At 37.2% G+C, this 22,092-nt stretch overlaps 1 protein-coding gene across 3 annotated transcripts in view; it reads left to right on the forward strand.

Moving 5' to 3' along the window:
* DYNC2H1 (dynein cytoplasmic 2 heavy chain 1) overlaps positions 1 to 22,092 on the forward strand; it is a 385,810-nt gene that overhangs the window by 344,327 nt on the left and 19,391 nt on the right. For all 3 annotated transcript variants that reach the window (XM_070473685.1, XM_070473686.1, XM_020900373.2), the window contains 2 exons: positions 9,012 to 9,121; positions 12,131 to 12,212. In XM_070473685.1, coding sequence (XP_070329786.1) covers positions 9,012 to 9,121; positions 12,131 to 12,212 — 192 coding nt within the window. The remainder of the gene's footprint in view (positions 1 to 9,011; positions 9,122 to 12,130; positions 12,213 to 22,092) is intronic.

The following is a 22,092-nucleotide window of genomic DNA, read 5'->3' on the forward strand; positions in this document are numbered from 1 at the left end:
ATCACTGCAGATGGTGATTGCACCCATGAAAATAAAAGACACTTACTCCTTGGGAGAAAAGCTACGACCAACCTAGACAGCATATTAAAACAAATGTCTGTCTAGTCAAAGCTATGGTTTTTCCAGTAGTCATGTATGGATGAGAGAGTTGGACTGTAAAGAAAGCCAAGCACAGAAGAATTGATGCTTTTGAACTGTGGTGTTGGAGAAGACTCTTGAGAGTCCCTTGGACTGCAAGGAGATCCAGTCAGTCCATCCTAAAGGAAATCAGTCCTGAATATTCATTGGAAGGACTGATACTGAAGCTGAAACCCCAATACTTTGGCCACCTGATGCAAAGAACAAATTCATTTGAAAAGACCCTGAGTTTGGAAAAACTGAGGGCAGGAGGAGAAGGGGATGACAAAGGATGAGATGGTTGGATGGCATCACCGACATGATGGGCATAAGTTTGAGTAGGCTCTGGGATTTGGGGACGAACAGGGAAGTCTGGCTTGCTGCAGTCCATTGCGTCGCAGAAGGTCGGACATGACTGAGCGATTGAACTGAAATGAACTGATGGGAGAAGAGGATATCAAAAAGAAAATTAGGAATTAATTTAGCTGAGTAAAAATCAAAACACAGCACATGAAAATTCTGAGATACTATGAAGAGTTAAAATCAATGTAAATGGTTAGCAGATTATAAATGGATGAAATCTAACTGCAGCACACTTAATACACCTTTAGAAAAACAGTTCTCTAAAGTGGATATGCAAGGTAACTTTATTAGTGGAGTACATGAGGCAAGAAATTATCTTTTTAAGGATCATACATCAAAATGGTTAGATCTCCAGAAAACTTGTCCAAATCAGTCTTGTTCTCTTGAACTCCAGGTCTTACATCTCAGTCTCACAAGTCTACTTAAAGTAATGATTTGAAATGGAAACTTGGGGAGCTTACTTAATTTATCTTTTCTCCCACGCTTGTATTACTAGTAAACCTAATGTTCAAGATTTGATAAATGATGTAAACCTAGGTTTGCATTTAGGAAAAATTTAGACTCAAGAATGGCAAATATCTAGTAGTACACCCGCTATTTTTTGAAGTTGGTATAGCAAGTCTTTCCTAGGAAGAAATATCTTATTTGTCTTTAATACTAATTCTGAAGTTTTAATTCTAGCATAATTCCTGATAATCTACCTGTTGATGCAGTTTATTACTATCTTTTTGTCCAATAAGTTGAGAAACTTTTTATGTACAGTTGTCAACCTGCTAATCACTTTTAATGTGTTGTTTACTCCAGTTAATGACTGGATGTACTTAATTTCATTCCGGATATATCACATTTTAATTCTAGATGAATTTGTTCTCAAATCCTTAAATCTGTAATTTATGCTAAGTAATTTTGAGAAAAGATGAAGAAACATAAAAGATGTCACACTGAGAAAAATGATTTCCTGAATTATTTGTTATTTGCCTTAAACCATTTTTTGAAGGAACACAGTTCATTAAAACAAAATAAAATGTCCTCAGTTTGTTAATATATTTCATCTTATACTAAATAATTGCTATAAAATGTGAATGAAGACAGTCATTAGTAGAGTTTAGGCCAGACCCAGTTGAAATGATGTAAGTTGATAATGACTTTCATCAATGTTTTTATGTGTTCAGTTATTTTTTTGTGTGTGTGTTCAGTTATTTTTACATAATTAGGCTAATGCTATGTATACATTCTGATAAATATATTAAGTAATGAACACTTTCCAATGTCATCAAATATTTCTCAAATTTTTATTGTTATATAACATTTTATTGTACTCATTTACTATAATTTAATTAGCTAATTTATATTATTTTATGGACATTATCATAGGGGCTTCTCTGGTGGCCCAGTCGGTAAAGAATCTACCTGCAATGCAGGAGACCTGAGTTTGATCCCTGGGTGGGAAGATCCCCTGGAGGAGGGCATGGCGACCCACTCCAGTATTCTTGCCTGAAGAATCCCATGGACAGAGGAGCCTAGTGGGCTGCAGGCCATGGGTTGCAAAGAGTCAGATGTGACTGAGCAAACAAGTACAGCACCTATACATTATATATAATTTCTATTTTTATTAAAGGAAAAAAAATAGAGGAAAACATCAAATGGGAAAGACTATAGATCTCTTCAAGAAAATGAGAGATACCAAGGAAACATATCATACAGAGATGTGCACAATGGACAGAAACAGTTTGGCCCTAACAGAAGCAGAAGGTATTAAGAGGAGGTGGCAAGAATACACAGAACTATACAAAAAGAGATCTTAATGACCCAGATAACCACAGTGGTGTGATTACTCACCTAGAGTCATATATCTTGGAGTGTGAAGTCAAGTGGGCCTTAGGAAGCATCACTACAAGCAAAGCTAGTGGAGGTGATGGATTTCTAGGTGAACTATTTCAAATCCTGAAAGATCATGCTGTGAAAGTGCTACACTCAGTATGCCAACAAATTTGGAAAACGCAGCAGTGGCCACAGGACTGGAAAAGGTACATTTTTATTCCAATCCCAAAGAAGGGCAATGTCAAAGAATGTTCAAACTACCGCACAATTGCACTCATTTTTCATGCCATCAAAGTAATGCTCAAAATTCTCCAAGCTAGGCTTCAACAATATGTGAACTGAAAACTTCCAGATGTTGAAGATGGGTTTAGAAGAGGCAGAGGCACCAGAGATTAAGTTGCCTATATCTGTTGGATCATACAGAAGGCAAGAGAATTCCAGAAAAACATCTACTTATGCTTCATTAACTACGTTAATGCCTTTCACTGTGTGGATCACAGCAAACTGTGGAAAATTCTTCAAGAGATGGGAATACCAGACCACCTTAACTGCCTCCTGCAAAACCTGTGTGCAGGTCAAGAAGCAACAGTTAGAACCAATCATGAAACAACAGACTGGTTCCAAATTGGGAAAGGAGTACGTAAAGGCTCTATGTTGTCACACTGCTTATTTAATATCTATGCAGAGTAAATCATGAGAAATGCCAGGCTGGATGAAGCACAAGCTGGAATCAAGATTGCCAGAAGAAATATCAAAACCTCAGATATGAAGATGACACCACCCTTATGGCAGAAAGTGAAGAAGAACTTAAGAGCCTCTTGATGAAGGTGAAAGAGGAGAGTGAAAAAGCTGGCTTGAAACTCAGCATTCAAAAAACAAAGATCATGGCATCCAGTTCCATCACTTCATGGCAAATAGATGGGGAAACAATGGAAACAGTGGCAGACTTTATTTTCTTGGGCTCCAAAATCACTGCAAAGACATTGCTTTGCTGACAAAGGTCCATCTAGTCAAATCTATGGTTTTTCTAGTAGTCATGTATAGATGTGAGAGTTGGACTATAAAAAAAGTGAGCCCCGAAGAATTGATGCTTTTGAACTGTGGTGTTGGAGAAGACTCTTGAGAGCCCCTTGGACTGCAAGATCAGAACAGTCAATCCTAAAGGAAGTCAACCCTGAATATCTGTTGGTAGGATTGATGCTCAATCTCCAATGCTTTGGCCACCTGATACAAAGAGCCATCTCATTAGAAAAGACCATGATGCTGGGAAAGATTGAAGGCAGGAGGAGAAGGGGACAACAGAGGATGAGATGGTTGGATGGTACCACCAGCTCAAGGGTCTTGAGTTTGAGTGAGCTCCAGGAGATGGTGAAGGACAGGGAAGCCTGGCGTGCTGCAGTCCATGGTGTTGCAAATAGTCAGACACAGCTGAGTGACTGAACAACAATAGCGAATTTCTTAATATTGCAAATAATCTTAAATGAACAAGCCTTAATAGTCTCTTGATTATTTCCTTAATTACATCCCAAGAAAAGGAATTACTGAGTAATATGGCTTGAATATTTTTAAAGCTTTTGGCAAATTAATCAAATTACTTATAAAAATATTGCACCAGTGTATACTCTACAAAAATTTTGTCCTTGTAGTGTACTTGCCAACACTTGAGCTTTATCATTTCTCATTCTGCTATTCTGAAGGACTAAAAGCATATCTTACTTTTTTAAATTAACATAACTATTAAGGATGATACTATCTTTTATGTTTCGATAAGCATGTACACAATCTATAGTTATTTTAATGTTACTATTTCATTTCCATATTTGTGGAAAATATTTTTCCAAATTTAATTTCAGTGGCTTTTCCTTTTTTTATGATAATTTTTATATACAGAATTTTTTATAATCTAACATATTTTTCTAATCAGACATAATCTTATTTTTCCCTTTGTCTTGAATTGGCTTTCTCTTTTTCAATATTAGTTCAACTCTGAATGCAATTAACATAAATTTAGGCTGTATAAGAATTAAAGTTTAAACTTTTTTCCCCCAAAAAGTTAATCATTTTCCACTAGCCCTGTCTATTGAACTTTTACCATCCCCCAGTATTCTGTGATAACCACCATTTAGATTTGTTTCTATATTTAAATGATTTAACTTACTCCTATGTCTTTAAAAATCTTAGTTTTGAGTAATATATAAAACAGTTGGAAAACATTTTTGAGTAGTAGTTACAGGAAAAAGAGATACAGAGGTATGGTTTATTTATTTCTGAATTCTGGTGTAAAGAATGATACTCATCTATATTTACAAATGAACAATAAGTTAACTAGATGTTAAATTCTTAGCAGAACAGCCTTTTCCTTCAAAATTCTATATATTTTGGTCCATATAGGAGCAGATCACTCATGATACATTATTCATGTCTAGTATGATTTTTCCACTTATCTCTTTTAGCACAGTGATTTATGCATGTTTGGTCTCCCCTAACTAGATCATAAGTTCCTTGCCTTCAGTAAGTGTTTCTGAATGAGTGAAGGAATGCCCTTTCTGTTTATGCATTCTACTTCATCATTAGCCTTTTTAAAGTAAAATCTTGCAATATTTTTAAATTGTCCTGTATCACCTGGGAAAAATCATTTTCTATATATTATAGTAAGGAAATATTGACCATCTCTGTGGTTCATCCTGACTTAGAAGTTTCTCTGTCTATGAATCTTCATGTGTGTGTGTTTATAGTATTTAAGAAATTGTCCAACCCCACTAAGTTGTTCAGTTCTATTATTTATTTGCTTACATCCATAATTACCTCTATTACATAGCATTTGAAGAATTATAGATATGTAGTCTCATAATCATAGGAGAGGCACAGGTCTTATGTTTAGTCTCAAGTGTAGTCCTTTAAAAAGAGCATGGCCTGTAAACTGGAGTGGAATAAAGGAGAAACATTTACTGAAAAATAACTGCCAGTAATGTCTGTAACTTTGTTGAAAGCTCAATCCAAAGCTCATTAAAGATTATGCTGTTTAATTGTCTTTATTTCTGTTCTTTTAAATGAATATAAATGTCATTTTTTTTAAATGACTATTTCTTAGACCAGTCTTAGGCTTACAACAAAACTGAGATGAAGGTACAGTGATTTCTCATATACTCCCTGCACCAACACATGCGTAGCCTCCCTCATTATCAACCCTGAAGAACTGTACATTTTTACCAAGGGTGAGTCTGTGTTGACGCCTCTAATCACCCATGCCCATAGTTTACCTTGGGGTGCACTCGATGGTTAGCATTCTGTGGACTGGGCAAACATACAGTGGCATATACCCATTATTTTAATAACATGCAGAGTGTTTTCACTGCCCTAAAAATTCTCTGTTCTTCCTATTTATTATCTCTCTCTGTTCCCTCATCCCTGCTAACCACTGATCTTTTTACTGTCTCCACAATTTGGCCTTTTCCAAAATGTTATATAGTTAGAATCATATAGTATGTAAAGTTTTTTTTCAGAATGATTTCTTTCACTTAGATGTATGCGTTTAAGTTTTCTCCATGTCTTTTCATGGCTTGATAGTTCATCTGTTTTTAGTACTGAATAATATTCGATTGGGACAATATACCAGAGTTGATTAGTCCATTCACCTACTAAAGGATATATTTTTGTTGCTTCCAAGTTTTGGCAATTATGAATAAAAGCTTCTATAAACATTCATGGGCAGATTTAATGTAGTTATGAAAAATTTAAAGGGCTTTCCTGGTGGCCCAGCTGATAAAGAGTCTGCCTACAATGCGGAAGACCTGAGTTCAATCCCTGGGTTGGGAGGATCTCCTGGAGAAGGGAACGGCTACTCACTCCAGTATTGGCTCTTTATTTTGTGTAGTTTTCTGTTCAAAGTTATTATTATACATTAAAAGAATCTTTTTTTATTTAAACTTTATCTTATCAAATATACCTTTGCTTTGGTTTAAGTTTAATTGCTATAGATTAATAAAAACATTTTTACTAAAGAAGCTTATTCTTGACTAATTATTTTAATTGAAACTTTAATGCAGTAAAATTCTGATTATCAGCCACACTCTTTCAATTAATTTGAACATATGCAGATTCATTGTTAGCAACAACTCTTGGAGTTTTTGAATTCAAAATTAAAGGATTTTTTGAAATAATAGTATAATTTGATATATTTATACAGTAAGTGATTATTTTTAAATAGTTGTTTTAAGATAATGGAAATTAGTATTTACAATAAAAATGGGTCATGGAAGCATAATTTGTTGTCTATGGTTAGATAATGAAAATAGAAGGCAGATATAAAATATTTGATAAGGAGTAAATAATCTTTGTTATGTCTAATTTTAAATTATTTAGTTGAAAAATAAATGCTTTGTGGTGTATCTACTTTATGGATTGTTATTTAAAAGTGTCATTATTAAAAGGATAATATCTAATAAACATAACTATACTTTGTTAAAGAGATATCTTTTTAATCTTTTCTACATTTTAAAAAATCCATATATATTTGTTTATATTTTGGGGAAGTGAAGTGAAGTCGCTCAGTTGTGTCCAACTCTTTGTGACCCCATGGACTGTAGCCCACCAGGAACCTCAGTCCATGGGATTTTCCAGGCAAGAATACTGGAGTGGGTTGCCATTTCCTTCTCCAGAGGATCATCCCAACCCATGGATCAAACCCAGGTCTCCCACGTTGTAGGCAGACACTTTACCATCTGAGCTACCGAGGAAGCTACAGGCTGGTAGCATATTTTGGCGGGGGTTGAGGAATAATAGAATAGAAATGAATCTAGGTTTTAGGCTTTATTTTAATTAAGAATGTTTTCCTCCCAAATAGGCCATTTATTTATCTGTAAATTTGTCTGATTGAATGATTTATTTTAGTAACACTTGCTTTAAAATTTTAAATAATTCCTCATAATTAACTTTAGTATTCCAAAATCTTAAATTTAACCATTAACATGATTGGTTCTGAACATATTTTCATCAGACATTCTGTTTGTGTCTTTCTGAGTAATAACTTGTGAAGTCTATGCTTTTTTTTTAATCTAAAAAAAGATGAGTGGATATACATAGTATATGTGTAAGGATTCACCTTGCTGTACACCTAAAACTAATCCAACGTTATCAATCAACTATACTCCAGTAAAAATTAAAAAAGAAAAATGCAATCTTTTCTAATTTTAAAATTAATATATTATCAATTGGTGGATGGAATAGGAACATTTTTGCTACTCATTGTAGGGTAGGAATAGTAGTCAAATGCATGAAGATATTAATTAATGCAAGCACACTAGCTTTGGAGATTTTAATTTCTCCTGTTCTACACCTGCTGACAGATACAAATGCTTGGATGGATAACAGTGTTATAGGACATGAAACTCAGCCTTTCTACACAATAATCTTGTAGTTGCGAAGCCTTGTCTGACTCTTTGCAACCCCATAAACTGTAACTTACCAGGCTCCTCTGTCCATGGAATTTCCCAGCAAGAATACTAGAGTGGTCCCAGTGGAGGAGTCCCTTCTCCACTACACAGTAATACATGAAATAAATTATTTTTCCTAGAATTTATAAATCATGCAAAATTAATTACTGAGTAAATGAGAGTTCTGAAAGTTGCTGTGGTACCATCTCTGTGTACCAGCTGAAATATCATACTGATTAAGAAATTGTCAGTAAATCTGTCTCTTAAGGCACAATAGCACTGCCAGGAAATATTACAGAAAAACAAATCATCTGAGTTTATTATCTGACTCCAACACTTTGTGACCTTGGGCAAGACCCTTAACCTTACCATGCCTCCATTTTCTGATTGTAAAATGGGGATATTAACCAACTTCAGGACTGTGGTAAGCATAAAATTGGCCAATACATGGAAAGCATATAACAAATTTGCACACGACTTTGTTGTTTTTATTTGTTCCAAATGTCAATCTTTCATTATACTTATCAAACATACTTTATGATAATGTTTCTTTCTCCAAATGGAGCATAAATTGATTTACAAAGTGGCAGATAAGTAGAGAAGACTATTAAAAAAACATGTTTTAACAAAAAAATTATTTTTTCTTGGACATTACTCTCCACTATAATACTTGATTTAGTAAAATGGCAAATTTACTATTAAATCTGGAACACAAATCCAGTTTGCCTTGCCAAGAATTGGCAACCTTGGAAACTCTAGTTTTAGACCCAGATGCTGAATATCTCCAGAGCACACTTTGAAAGGTGAGTCATCAGTAGAAGAAGTACTCGTCCAGACTTAAATGCCATATATGAGATTAAATATCATATTTCGCACTTTTTATTCTGAGTAGATCTCTACTAACAAAAAGATCCCCTGGAGAAGGGAATGGCAACTCACTCCAGTATTCTTGCCTGGCGATTTCCATGGACAGAGGAGCCTGGCAGACTACAGTCCACAGGGTCGCAAAGAGTTGGACTCAGCTGAGCGACTAAGTACTGACAAAAGGTTGTGCAAAGAAGCTTTTTTTGTGTGATAGATGGATATTATGCCAAAAAGCTACAGTAGATTTCATAACATACAGTGGAAGTTTCTTCCCTACATATCATTTCAGAGTATTTGGAAATTGCATAATTTCCTCACTGAAAATGATTTCTGCATAGTTATTCCTTAATAGATCTTTATCTTTCAAATCTGCAAAGTTTTTAAATGTGTATTTGTGTATTCCCCTCCTTCTAGAACTGGGTAGAGAGAGCTGAAAAACAGACTCTTCTCTCTGACACACTTGACCTATCAGAACTCTTCCATCCAGACACATTTCTCAATGCTCTTCGCCAGGAAACTGCAAGGTAAATAGAGTGAAGTACTTATTTGTCTGAGAAGTTAATTGTACACTTTGTTCACTTCTGATCACATTTGCTTGATTGTCAAGAAATAGATTTATTGTCAAAGCCAAATAGTTGTGTTATTTCTTAGTATTTTACTGCTAATAACAGTTAACTTTTACAGAGCATTGCTTTCAAAATATGATGTGATTTTTTTTATTAGAATTCAAATAATCAAACTCTAATTTTTAACATTTTGGTCATTTATCTTTCTAGACCTATTGTGTCCAGTATGATAGGCAGAAGTCAAATAGAGCTATTTAAATTGTAATGAATTAAATAGGATTAAGGCTGCTGTCTATGGGGTCACACAGAGTTGGACACAACTGAAATGACTTAGCAACAGCAGCAAGGAGACCAAGATGTTGGAGCAGGAGGTTGTGGACCTCACGTCCCCCATGAACACTTCAAAAATACATCTATATGTGGAATAATTCTCACTGAAAACTCACTGGAAACTGGTAGAAGAACTCCTTTATAACCAAGGCTGTAAGAAAAAAACACGTATAATTGGGTAGGAAGGAAAGAAAAGCGATCAAGTCAGGACCTGTGACCCTGAGAAGGAAACTCGGGGAAAAGGGGATTTTATGGGCAGACCCTCATACTACGTCAAATTACAGACTGGGCATCCCATTCCTGGGGTCCTGCCTGGAGGAGACAAACCCCCTTTGCTGGCTGGAGGACAGTTGGGACAGATAGGAAGCATGAGGAAGGCGGGACTCCATGCAAGACAAGTGTATGCACACTGCTTAGCCCTGAGGCAGGGTGGACAGAGGTCTGCTGAGCAGCTGCTGGGCTTCCTGTGACTGCTTCATCGTACGCCCCGGCCCGAGCCAAGCAAACCTCTGGTCCCACGTGCTCCGTGCCGCAGTGTGGCGCTGGACCTGAGGTGACCAGGACGGGAAGAGACTGTGCCTTGGGAGGCAGAGGGGACTCGGTCCTGAGCTGGCCCTGGGCTCTGTGGCGGCCATTGTTGGCACCGACTCAGCAGCATCCCGGATTCATGAGAGCAGCGACTGTATCCTACAGCTTAACTTCCCACCCCTCGGGGGTGAGAGAAAACCACACAGGCCCTGCCTCCCCTGTGGAACAGAAAGGGTGCTGAAGATGTCATCAGCTGTGAGGGACACAGAGGCCTTGCCCCCATGGCAGGGCAGAGAGCGGGCTGCTGTAGCGGATGCATGGTTTCCTGCGACCACCTCATCTCGCGCCACAGCCCAGGCGAAGCAGACACTCTGGCCTCACTCAGTCCGTGCCTCAGCACAGCGCTGGATCTGGGCAGGTGTGGGCAGGGAAAGACTTGGCCGTGCGCTGTGTCAGAGCGGAACCACAGATGCCTACACAGGCAGCGCCCTGGGCAGCTTTACGCACAGGAACCTCACTTGCTTCAGCACTCCCCTCCGGAGACAAAATTCCTGGTGTGGGGAGAGGCGAAGACACACACTTAATGGGGATGGAGCCAGCTCATGCCTCATGCACAGGTCTTCTACTCCACAGAGGATCAGACCCTTCTCTTAATAGGGCGGGGATGGCCACTGACCAGAGAGGACGTTTTGCCTCACACCCCGGGCCGACTCTGTCTTCAGATTCAATCCTTACCAAAGTGATAGCTGACAGGACACTCTGAGGAAAGACGTGACTGGCACCCGCATCAGATCCAGCTCTCCCATCAAAAGCTTTGAGCATGTGGAGTCTACAGCAAGATACTCCCACATAAGAATACCCCTTAAGAATACAGGTAGCTGTTTCACCTAAATTCAGGGAGGCAGAGAACAGTAAGTAAAATGAAAAAGCCAGAGGAGCTACTCCTAATTGAACAAAGCAAGAGAATACCCCTTGAAAAAATAAATAATGAAAGAGAAATAAACAATTTATCAGATAAGTTATTAGAAATATTGGAAGTGAAAATGTTAACTGAATTAGGAAAAGAAATTGATCTAAAATGTGAGCTTCTTCAGTAGGAACCAGAAAATATAAAAACCCAGTCAAAAATAAATAATTCAATAGCTGAAATTAAAAAAAAAAACACATTAAAAGGAATGAATAGCAGACTAACTGATACAGAGGAACACATAAGCAATCTGGAAGATAGAATAATGGAAATCATCCAGTCAGAACACCAGAAAGGACAAAAAAAAGCAATTCAAGAAACAAATATCTCTGAGAACATTGTATCCTCACTTTTGCATTATATTACTTTCAGAAGGAGAAGAGAGAAGAATGGAAATGTATTTGAGGAAATTATGCTGAAACTTCAAGACCCTGAAAGAGGAAATAGATATCCAAGTATGGGAAGCACAGAGGGTCTCAAACAAATTGGACCTCATTAAGCTTAAAAGCTTTTGCACAACAAAGAAAATCATCAACAAAATGGAATGGGGGAAAATATTTGCAAACTGTGCAATAATGGCCAAGGGGCCAGTATCCAAAATATATATATAAACAGCTTGTTCAGCTTAATATCAGAAGAAATAAACAATCCCATAAAAAAGGGGTCAAAGAAAAAATATGATTTCTCAATGTACTAGCCACATTTACAGTTCTCTGTAGCCACATGTGAGTAGTGGCTGCCATTTTGAACTGAATGAAAATATTTTCATCTTTTTTGTAGAAATTTCTCTTAGACAATGCTGACTAGGCTTCTGGGTGGGAAACAGTATTTGATGGTTAAGATCAAACTGTTTTAAGACAAATATGGATTATCATGTCATAGATACTCTATAATTTTTAAGTTGGAATGTAATAAAAGAGACACTTCTAAAAATATAATGGGAAAAAATTTAGTTTTTTGTGCTTTAGGGGATCTTCAAATTGGTTGTACCTTGAGATCTTATTATAAATATCAATATTTCAGTTGAGCTGGTAAATATTTATTGAACTCCCCTCATATATCTGCATTAAGGGTGATAGTTAATATGTTCTATAGCTCCTGAAAATTATTGCTTTCTGACATTTGACATTTCACTCTTACAGAGCTATGGTCTGTTCTGTGGATAGCCTCAAATTTGTGGCATCATGGAAAGGTCGCCTACAAGAAGCAAAGCTTCAAATTAAGGTATTTTAGATATTTATCTGAGTCAAAGATTATATAAGTACCAACTATGATAAAGAGATTCTCCTCCAGTCTCAAAGTCACCAGAGATAGATTGTATTACCTATGTGAAAAATTAAAGTAAGTTAAGATTTAACATGAAACAAGCTGTACAAAATACAACCTGTTCTAATACAAAAATAAGAATATTAGGAATATAACGTTTTTGAAAATATAGCTTGTTAAAAAATGATATAAATCTTGAAGTTCTGTTGTATTACCTCTTCTAACATTCAAGCTAATAAATACTTGCTATACAGTAAAGTATGTGATAGCTCAGTTGGTAAAGAATGCATCTGCAATGCAAGAGACCCCACTTTGATTCCTGGGCTGGGAAGATCCACTAGAGAAGGGATAGGCTACCGATTCCAGTATTCTTGGGCTTCCCTTGTGGCTCAGCTAGTAAAAAAATTTCACCCGCAATGTGGGGTTGCGAAGATCCCCTGGAGAAGGGAAAAGCTATCCACTTCAGTATTCTGCCCTGGAGAATTCCATGGACTACAAGTCCACGGGGTCACAAAGAGTCAGACACGACTGAGCGACTATCACTTTCATTCTCAAAGTATGTGTAAATGTATATTAAAATTTTAAATCAGATCTTGTCCTTAGATAGTTTACAGTTTGTTAATGTATTAGTTCTCTGCTAAAATCAAACCTGCCATGTTAAAAAAAAGATTAAACCATCTTTTGCCATATAAATTTTCATAACAACTTTACTGCTAAAAGTGCATTCATTACTCTTGCAATAATAGATAATAACATCCATTCAAATATAATGACAAAATTAATGAAGGCCTTTCACCAGCAACTCCAGCCTTCTTCCACGTCTTCTTCTTCACGTCTCTACCATTCCTCTTTCACATTCTCACACATAAAATTGCCTTATTGATGCAAAAAACTGACTCATTGGTAAAGACCCTGATGCTGGGAAAGATTGAGGTCAAGAGGAAAAGGGGATGACAGAGGATGAGGTGGTTGGGTGGTATCACTGATTCAATGGACATGAGTTTGAGCAAGCTCAGGGGGATAGTGAAGGACAGGGAAGCCTGGCACGCTGCAGTTCCTAGAGTCGCAAAGAGTCAGACACGACTTAGTGACTGAACAGCAGTACGTGATGCTGCATGTTTTAGTATGGTTATCTCTATATATCTATATTGGTCTGTCTTATGAGACTGTAATGTCATTGAAGACAAAGACTGTCTTATCTATCTTCAGATCCTCAGCATCTAGTTCAGTGTTTTAACATGTAATTAAAATTAATGTAAGGGCTTTCCCCGATGACTCAGTGGGTAAAGAATCTGCCTGCAACACAGGAGACACAGGGGATGTGGATTTGATCCGAGTCAGGAAGATCCACTGGAGGAGGAAATGGCAATTCATTCCAGTACTCTTGCCTGAGAAATCCCATGGACAAGAAGAGCCCAGAGGGCTACCGTCCATGGAATCGCAAAGAGTCGGACATGCCTGAGCATGTGTGCGTGCGCGCACACACACACACACACACACGCACACAATTAGCATAGGACTATATTTCTTTAACTTAGTTAACCTTAGGCAACTGACATGTCAGAAATTCTGTTTCATAATCCTAGTTTCCAGGTCAACAATTTTCTTTTCATATTACTACTACTTTCTAACATAGTGAAAGTATGAGAGAGCCCCATGAGAATAGTCTTTTGTTTTTTTTTTCAGTTTTCTTGTATCTCAAATACCTCCAGCAATACCTCATACATAATCAACACTCAATTATACTCTTATTGAATTGTTGAGTGGAGGACCAACAATAGGAGAGGTACTATAATAGGCCTTATTAACATCAACTGCAGTGGTATAGTGTGCCAGAAATTTGATCATTGACAATAAGGTAGGTCTTTCCCTTTTGGCTTTATGGATTACAAAAACATTCTCCCTTGAAGCAAAATTAGCAGGTTCTTGTTCATCCTTTGCATTTTAACCTTAACCTCTAGCCCATAAAAGCTACCTCAATTATTATTGGTACACGTAAACTGTGGCCTAGTCATTAATGAGGAGGAGGAAACCCGTGAGTCAGGCACTTTACCTGATTGCGTGGCCTCTGAGCATACATATAGAATGTAGTATCAGTACTTAGGTAGACTGCTATAAAAAACAAGGGAAACAAATTTTATTTTATTCTGTGTCACGGTGTAGTCATATTTCCCGAACTATTTTCCCCCTGTTCTTACAAAATGAAATAAAATTATCTACAATCAGGAAATTCCAAATGTATATATTTTGTTTTATAAATGGGGGGTAAAGGCTGATGGTAAAACACAATTCTAATCTTAAGCCACCCAAAACAGAGCCATGTGACTTTTTAAAGTAATTAATAGAGCAGTCTGAGCCTTTGTTATCTCTTTTATCATGGATATAAATAATAATTTCCTTGACATGTTTATTACAAGGTCTCTGAAAACCTATATATGTATGTGTGTTTTTTATTTATTTCTCTCGATTTGGATTAGGTTTTATTAGGCAGTATGTGTTTTTTTAATTAGAAACAAAAGTATGTTTTAGTATAAAGTTCTCTACTTTTATCTAGTAAAGCAGAATTCTTTCATTTTTCATTTGACATTTACAAAAAGCAACTTCATTGTTAAAAACTAAAATATTTGTTGGTCAGTGTGTTTAGGAATAAGTTTGATAGAATTATGTCTTAAACTTTAAGTTAAAAAAAACATCCCTTCATATGGGATTTGAGTTGATTCAACAGAATTTTTCCTCTCTGGCCCCTCGTTCATGTAAACAATAGGAGCATATTTCCTAACTTCTTACCTGCAGTTTTTATTTCTCAGATAAAAAGTTTTTTATAACTTTTTATAGTTATAAAAAGTTTTATAACTTTTTATAGTTATAACTGCAACCCCTCACTGCAGTTGGCATAATCAGTAAGTTTTAAATAATTGATTTAGTTCCTTTTAATCAGATTTTCAATGAAAGGATTGTTTTGATAGGAAAATTTTGGATTTGAGTTATATTTGAATTTTATTGTCACTGTAAAACTTAAGTGGCTTTAAATTTTTTCAGCACCCTAGACTGAATTCAACTAGTGAAATCTTCAAGCAAGGCTGTAGTTCCCACATCAATCAATATCTCAAACCCTTTAGACCTGCTTAAAAGAATATGTATGTGTATTGATTTTTTAAGATCCTGAACCTGGCCCTCTAAAATTTCCTCACTTCCATTATTGATTTGTTATTTGTTAACAGCAGTTGTGAAACTTAGTACTAGAAAATGCATCAATCAAACACCTGTTCAGCCTGCGTGCTCGATCTTGCCCAAGGCTCTGAAAGTTTGGCTCTGGCAAACCTGGGACACTTCCAGTTCCCTCCTTGACCGCCAAAGCCGCCAAACACAAGGGGCAAAATCAAGTCTTCTACCTTGGCAAATCAGGTTTATTAAACATTTGTACTCTTGTTAGTAATGCGCAGTTCTCTGAGACACCTGAAAGCTGCTGCTCCTTTGGGACCTAGTAGCATATTAAAGCCACTTATGCTTACCAGCTCATTTCGGCTGCTTCATGCCAGGCTAGGGTTTGCCCATTTACCAAGTGGTTATTATACTATTTGTATTTCAACTTCCTCTCTTTTAAGCTTACCAGGAAATAAAAGTTAAAACAATGAGGAAATTGGAGATTCAGACATTTGTGGTTTTATGAGGAGAATGGGCTCATCAGAATTAGGAGTTCCAAGCTTCAGACACATCTTCCCCAAATGAGTATGAGCTGCCAGTTGTAGCTTATCAGTCCAGCAGTGGAAAACTTATCACAAAAAAAAAAAACCCTTAAATCATTCTTTTTTTTAACTGACATTTTGAAATAGTTTATTGGCATTACTATGGCCTTATGTCTACCAAATATGATAATTATAGTCCAGAGGAAAATACAAAAGACAACCTCTATCTCTTCATCTTTCCACTCATATAGACCAACCAATATTCAGAGACAGGACCTCTTTTTTTTTTAATTAAAGGATAATTGCTTTACAGAATTTTGCTGTTTTCTGTCAAACCTCAACATGAATCAGCCACAGGTATACATATCTCCCCTCCCCTGTGACCCTCCCTCCCATCTCCCTCCCCATCCCACCCCTCTGGGTTGATACAGAGCCCCTGCTCGAGTTTCCTGAGCCAGACAGCAAATTCCCGTTGGCTATTTATTTTACATATGGTAATGTAAGTTTCCATGTTACTCTCTCCATACATCTCACCCTCTCCTCCCCTCTCCCCTGTCCATAAGTCTGTTTCTCCACTGTTGCCCTGTAAATAAGTTCTTCAGTACCATTTTTCTAGATTCTGTATATATGTGTTAGAATACGATATTTATCTTTCTTTTTCTGACTCACTTCACTCTGTATAATAGGTCTAGGTTCATCCACCTCATCAGAATGGGCTCAAATGTGTTCCTTTCTATAGTTGAGTAATATTCCATTGTGTATATGTACCACAATTTCTTTATCCATCCATCTGTCTATGGACATCTAGGTTTTTTGCATGTTCTAGCTATTGTAAATAGTGCTGCAATGAACAATGGAATACATGTGTCTTTTTCAATTTTGGTTTTCTCAGGGTATATGCCTTGGAGTGGGATTGCTGGGTCACATGGTGGTTTTATTCCTAGATTTTTTTAAAGGAATCTCCATACCATCTTCCATAGTGGCAATATCAATTTACATTCCCACCAACAGTGCAAGAGCATTCTCTTTTCTCCACACCCTCTCCATCATTTATTGTTTGTAGACTGTTTGATGATGGCCATTCTGACTGGTGTGAGGTGATATCTCACACCTGTCTTGTAGTTTTGATTTGCATTTCTCTAATAATGAGCAATGATGAGCATCTTTTCATGTGTTTGTTAGCCATCTGTGTGTCATGACTGTTTAGGTCTTTTTCCCACTTTTTGATTGGGTTGTTTGTTTTTCTGGTATGGAGTTGCATGAGCTGCTTGTATATTTTGGAAATGAATCCTTTGTCAGTTGTTTCATTTGCTATTATTTTCTCCCATTCTGAGGGTTGTCTTTTCACCTTGCTTATAGTTTCCTTTGCTGTGCAAAAGCTTTTAAGTTTAATCAGGTCCCAGTTGTTTGATTTTGTCATTTTAAGACATATATTTCTGATAGTTTTCATTTTTAAAACTGAGCACTTAATGTGAATATCCTTATATTGTCATTATCAAGTAGATACTATTTTTAAATCATGGGGGAACTTTAAGAATGCTTAGCAATATGATTTTCTCTGAAAGTCAATCTCTAAAATGATTTGGTGTTTGTAAAATAATGTGATATAAAACTAGGTCAACAAAAAATTATTTTTCTTAAAAACTTAAGTGACTGCAACAGTCAGAGGTTTTAAATCTGATATTCTTGTAGCATTAAGTGCTTTGAGTGTCTTATTATATTTACACCAGTTTAATGGGCTTTCAGAGGCTTCTCTCGTGGCTCAGTGGTAAAGAAGCTGCCTGCCAGTTCAGGAGACACAGGTTTGATCCTTGACCCCAGAAGATCCCACATGCTAGGGAGCAGCTAAGCCCAGGCACCACAGCTGTTGAGCCCGTGCTCTAGACCCCGGGAGCTGCAACTACCGGGCCCACGTGCCACAACCGCTGAGGCCTGCGCTCTCTAGAGGCCATTCTCTGCAAGGAGAGAAGCCACTGCAGTGAGAAGCCTGCACAGCACAGGCGGAGGGTAGCCTCTGCTTGCCACAGCTAGAGAAAAGCCCACGCAGCAAGGAAGACCCAGTACTGCCAAAAATAAATGCTGCTGCTGCTGCTGCTGCTGCTGCTGCTAAGTGGCTTCAGTCGGGTCCGACTCTGTGCAACCCCATAGACAGCAGCCCACCAGGCTCCCCTGTCCCTGGGATTCTCCAGGCAAGAACACTGGAGTGGGTTGCCATTTCCTTCTCCAGTGCAGGAAAGTGGAAAGTGAAAGTGAAGTCGCTCAGTCGTGTCCGACTCCTAGCGATCCCATGGACTGCAGCCTACCAGGCTCCTTTGTCCATGGGATTTTCCAGGCAAGAGTACTGGAGTGGGTTGCCATTGCCTTCTCCGGCCAAAAATAAATAAATATATACAAATTCTCAAAAAGAAAAATAAAAGCCTTTTAATTCTTAGTTGACTATACTCTTTCATAGCCTGGCCAACTTACTGCTATCTTCTCATGCCCTCCAAGTATAGTAGGAGGCTGAGAATTGGCTGCAATTTCCTATTTGGGAAGTCTCTCTACTCTGAAACCTCTGACTTTACATGACACCTTACTGAAAAAAATTCAAAGTGCTGGGATTATGTACTGAGTTCCATTAACTGTTCTAGTCCTTCCCCAGCTTTCAAAAACTTCTAAGAAACCTGTTTGTGTTTCTTTCTGGAATATAACTTTCCCTAGCATATTCTCCTTTCTTCAACCTACATCAAGCCACATACATAATTTTATATTTTCTAGTAGTGACACTAAAAATATAAAAGAAACAGATAAAAATATTTTTAGTGTTATTTTATTTTACCTAATATATACAACATATTGTTTCAGCATGTAATAAATATTTTAAAATTATGAATGGCATATTTTACTTTCTCTTTTCTTTTACAAAGTCCTTGAAATCCATCATATATTCTGTATTTATGGCACATCTCATTTCAGACTTGTAACATTTCAAGAGCTCAATAGCATATGTGACCTTGGCTACTGTATTGGACAGTAACTCTAGACAGAGAAGGTAATTCCCTAGAGAAAATTAAACATTTTCTGGCATTCAAGTTTTTTCCCAATCATTTTTAGTTATTTTTCTTATTAAACAATTACAAACAAATACAGAAGTGGAAAAAATAGTAAAATGAATCTCCATATTCAAAGTTTTCAAGATTTAGATATATTTCTTCTTTTTCTCTTTTTTTTATTGTCTTTGCTGAAGCAAAGTCCAGGCATTTTACTTCTCCATTTCTCAAAAAATTTTTTCTTATATAAATGCAATATATTATCACACATACAAAAATTAACAATATTTCCTTGGCATCATTCAATAGCCAGTTCACAGCAATATTTACCACTGTCTAAAAAAAAAAAATAATTTCCAATAGTGTGTTCAAATTTGGGTCAAAGTCCAGACACTGTGTTTGGCTATTGTGTGCCTTATGTCTTTTCACACCTAGATCAAGTTCATCTTTTTATTTCATACCACTGTTTGTTATAGAATCAAGGTCACCTCTCCTGTAGAATGATGTTTTCCTGGAATTCTCTTGCTTATAACCCAACAGATGTTGGCAATTTGATCTCTGGTTCCTCTGCCTTTTCTAAATCCAGCTTGAACATCTGGATGTTCTCATTTCGTGTGAACATTTTCCTAGCTTGGAAAATTTTGAGCATTACTTTGCTAGCATGTGCAATGGGTGCGATTTTGTGGTATTTTGAACATTCTTTGGCATTGCCTTTCTTTGGGATTGGAATGAAAACTGACCTTTTCCAGTCCTGTGGCCACTGCTGAATTTTCCAAATTTGCTGGCATATCCAATTAATTTCCAATAAAACCTTTATTTTGTCTTATTTAAATGGATGCAGTATATAAAATAATTCACAATGTCTCAAAACTAGTGGATGGATTAGCTTTAATGAACAGTAATAGCTAATACTTACTGAGCACTTATTGTATATCAGGCAATTTTCCAAGTATTTTAAATATGATGTCAGAGGGAAACCTCTATTTCCCTTTCCTGTAGTTTTTCTATGTGGATGAATATTTACCAATGTTCATACTCCTAGACACTCTCTACCTTCTACCTGACTCTTCCCTTTCCAGGAAAGGTGTCACTTTATCTGATTATGAGTTTGAGTCAGGAACCCAGGGCTGAATACTGTGCCTTCCTATGCTTTTCTCTTGGGTTACATATTCTGCTCCACCCCTTCAGGGTAGTCCCTGCATCTGGTGTAGCTGGCTCCTTAGTGTAGTACTGTCATAACTAGGAGTTAAGCCTGCCAAATTCTTGTGTTTAGTATTAGCAAGTACATTTACCTGGAGATCTATTATATCCATCACACTATCATTTTCCAGGAAAAAAAGTAGTATTTTAGGCCTCTCTGCTTTTTCTCCTTCCATTGATGCAGAATTGCAGATGAAACAGGGTACCATTTGTTGATACCACTCCAATCTCTGATATATCAATATTATCATTTTATTATATAAAAAATAGATATTGCTTTTTGAAAGTCCATGTTTTAAGTTTCTTTAAATTCTGGAGTTAGAGAATGATAGAGGATGAGAGAGAAAAGGACAAATTTAGAGGATTTTATTAGAGGTGGTGGCAGCCATTGGTAGTTGATAGTATATGGGAAGTTCAGGAAATGGGACCAAGAATGTCTCCCATGTGTCACATGGTCAGTAGTGTCAGTTATTGAAATAAGGCTCTAATGGACAGTAATTTAACACCCTACCAACCCCCTGGTTAAAAGAGGAAGAGGAGAAGGGGTTGGTAGAGGATGACTTGGTTAGATAGTGTCACCAACTCAATTGAACTTGAGCAAAATCCGGGAGACAGTGGAGGATGGAGGAGCCTGGCATGCTGTGTAGTCCATGGGGTTGCAAAGAGTTGGACACGACTTAGTGACTTAACTACAACAATATACATATTACATAGTCAAGTTGTGATGCTATCAGTGGAGACTACTTTTAAAAATTTCTGTAGAGACCAGTTGAGCTCAAAATTCAATATATATCTCAGTTTATATCTCTGTAGATGCATATTGAAAAATCAAATTGCCAACATTCGTTGGATCATGGAGAAAGCAAGGGAATTTCAGAAACACATCTATTTCTGCTTCATTGACTACCGTAAAGCCTTTGACTGTGTGGATCACAGCAAACTGTAGAAAATTCTTAAAGAGATGGGAGTATCAGACCACCTTACATGTCTCCTAAGAAACCCATATGTGGGTCAAGAAGCAACAGAAATGGACATGAAACAACAGACTCGTTCAAAATCTGGGAAGGAGCATGACGAGGCTGTGATTGTCACCCTGCTTATTTAACTTAAAAGCAGAGTACCTCCAGTCTTCCCAGGTGCCTCAGTGCTAAAGAATCTGCTGGCAATACAGGAGACACGGGTTCGAACCCTCGGTCAGCAAGAGCCCCTGGAATAGGAAATGACAACCCACTCCAGTATTCTTGCCTGGAAAATACCTTGGACAGATGAACCTAGTGGGCTACAATCCAAAGGGTCACAAAGAGCCAGACACGACTGAGCCACTGAAGGTACTCAAGGTACATCTTGTGAAATACTAGGCTAGATGAGTCAGCAGCTGAAATCAAGATTGCAGGAGAAATATCAACAACCTCAGATATGCAGATGTAGCACTATAATGGCCAAAAGCAAAGAGGTACTAGCCTCTTGATGAGGGTGAAAGAATAGAGTGAAAAGGCTGGCTTAAAACTCAGCATGCAAAAAACTAAGATCATGGCATCTGATCCATCACTTCATGGCAAATAGATGGGGAAAAAGTGGAAACAGTGGCAAATTTTATTTTCTTGGGCTCCAAAATCACTGCAGATGGTAACAAGCCATGAAATTAAAGGTAAATTAAATTCCTTCCTTGGAAGGAAAGGCATGACAAACAATGTTAAAAAGCAGAGACATCACTTTGTCAACAAAAGGTCCATATAGTCAAAATTATGGTTTTTCTAGTAGTCATATACAAATGTGGGAGTTGGAACATAAAGAAGGCTGAGCACCAAAGAACTGATGCTTTCAAATTGTGGTGCTGGAGAGGAGTCCCTTGGACAGCAAGGAGATTAAACTAGTGAATCCTAAAGGAAATCAACCCTGAATGTTCATTAGAAGGATTGATGC

Source organism: Odocoileus virginianus, chromosome 10 (genome assembly GCF_023699985.2).
Source record: "Odocoileus virginianus isolate 20LAN1187 ecotype Illinois chromosome 10, Ovbor_1.2, whole genome shotgun sequence".
NCBI lineage: Eukaryota > Metazoa > Chordata > Mammalia > Artiodactyla > Cervidae > Odocoileus > Odocoileus virginianus.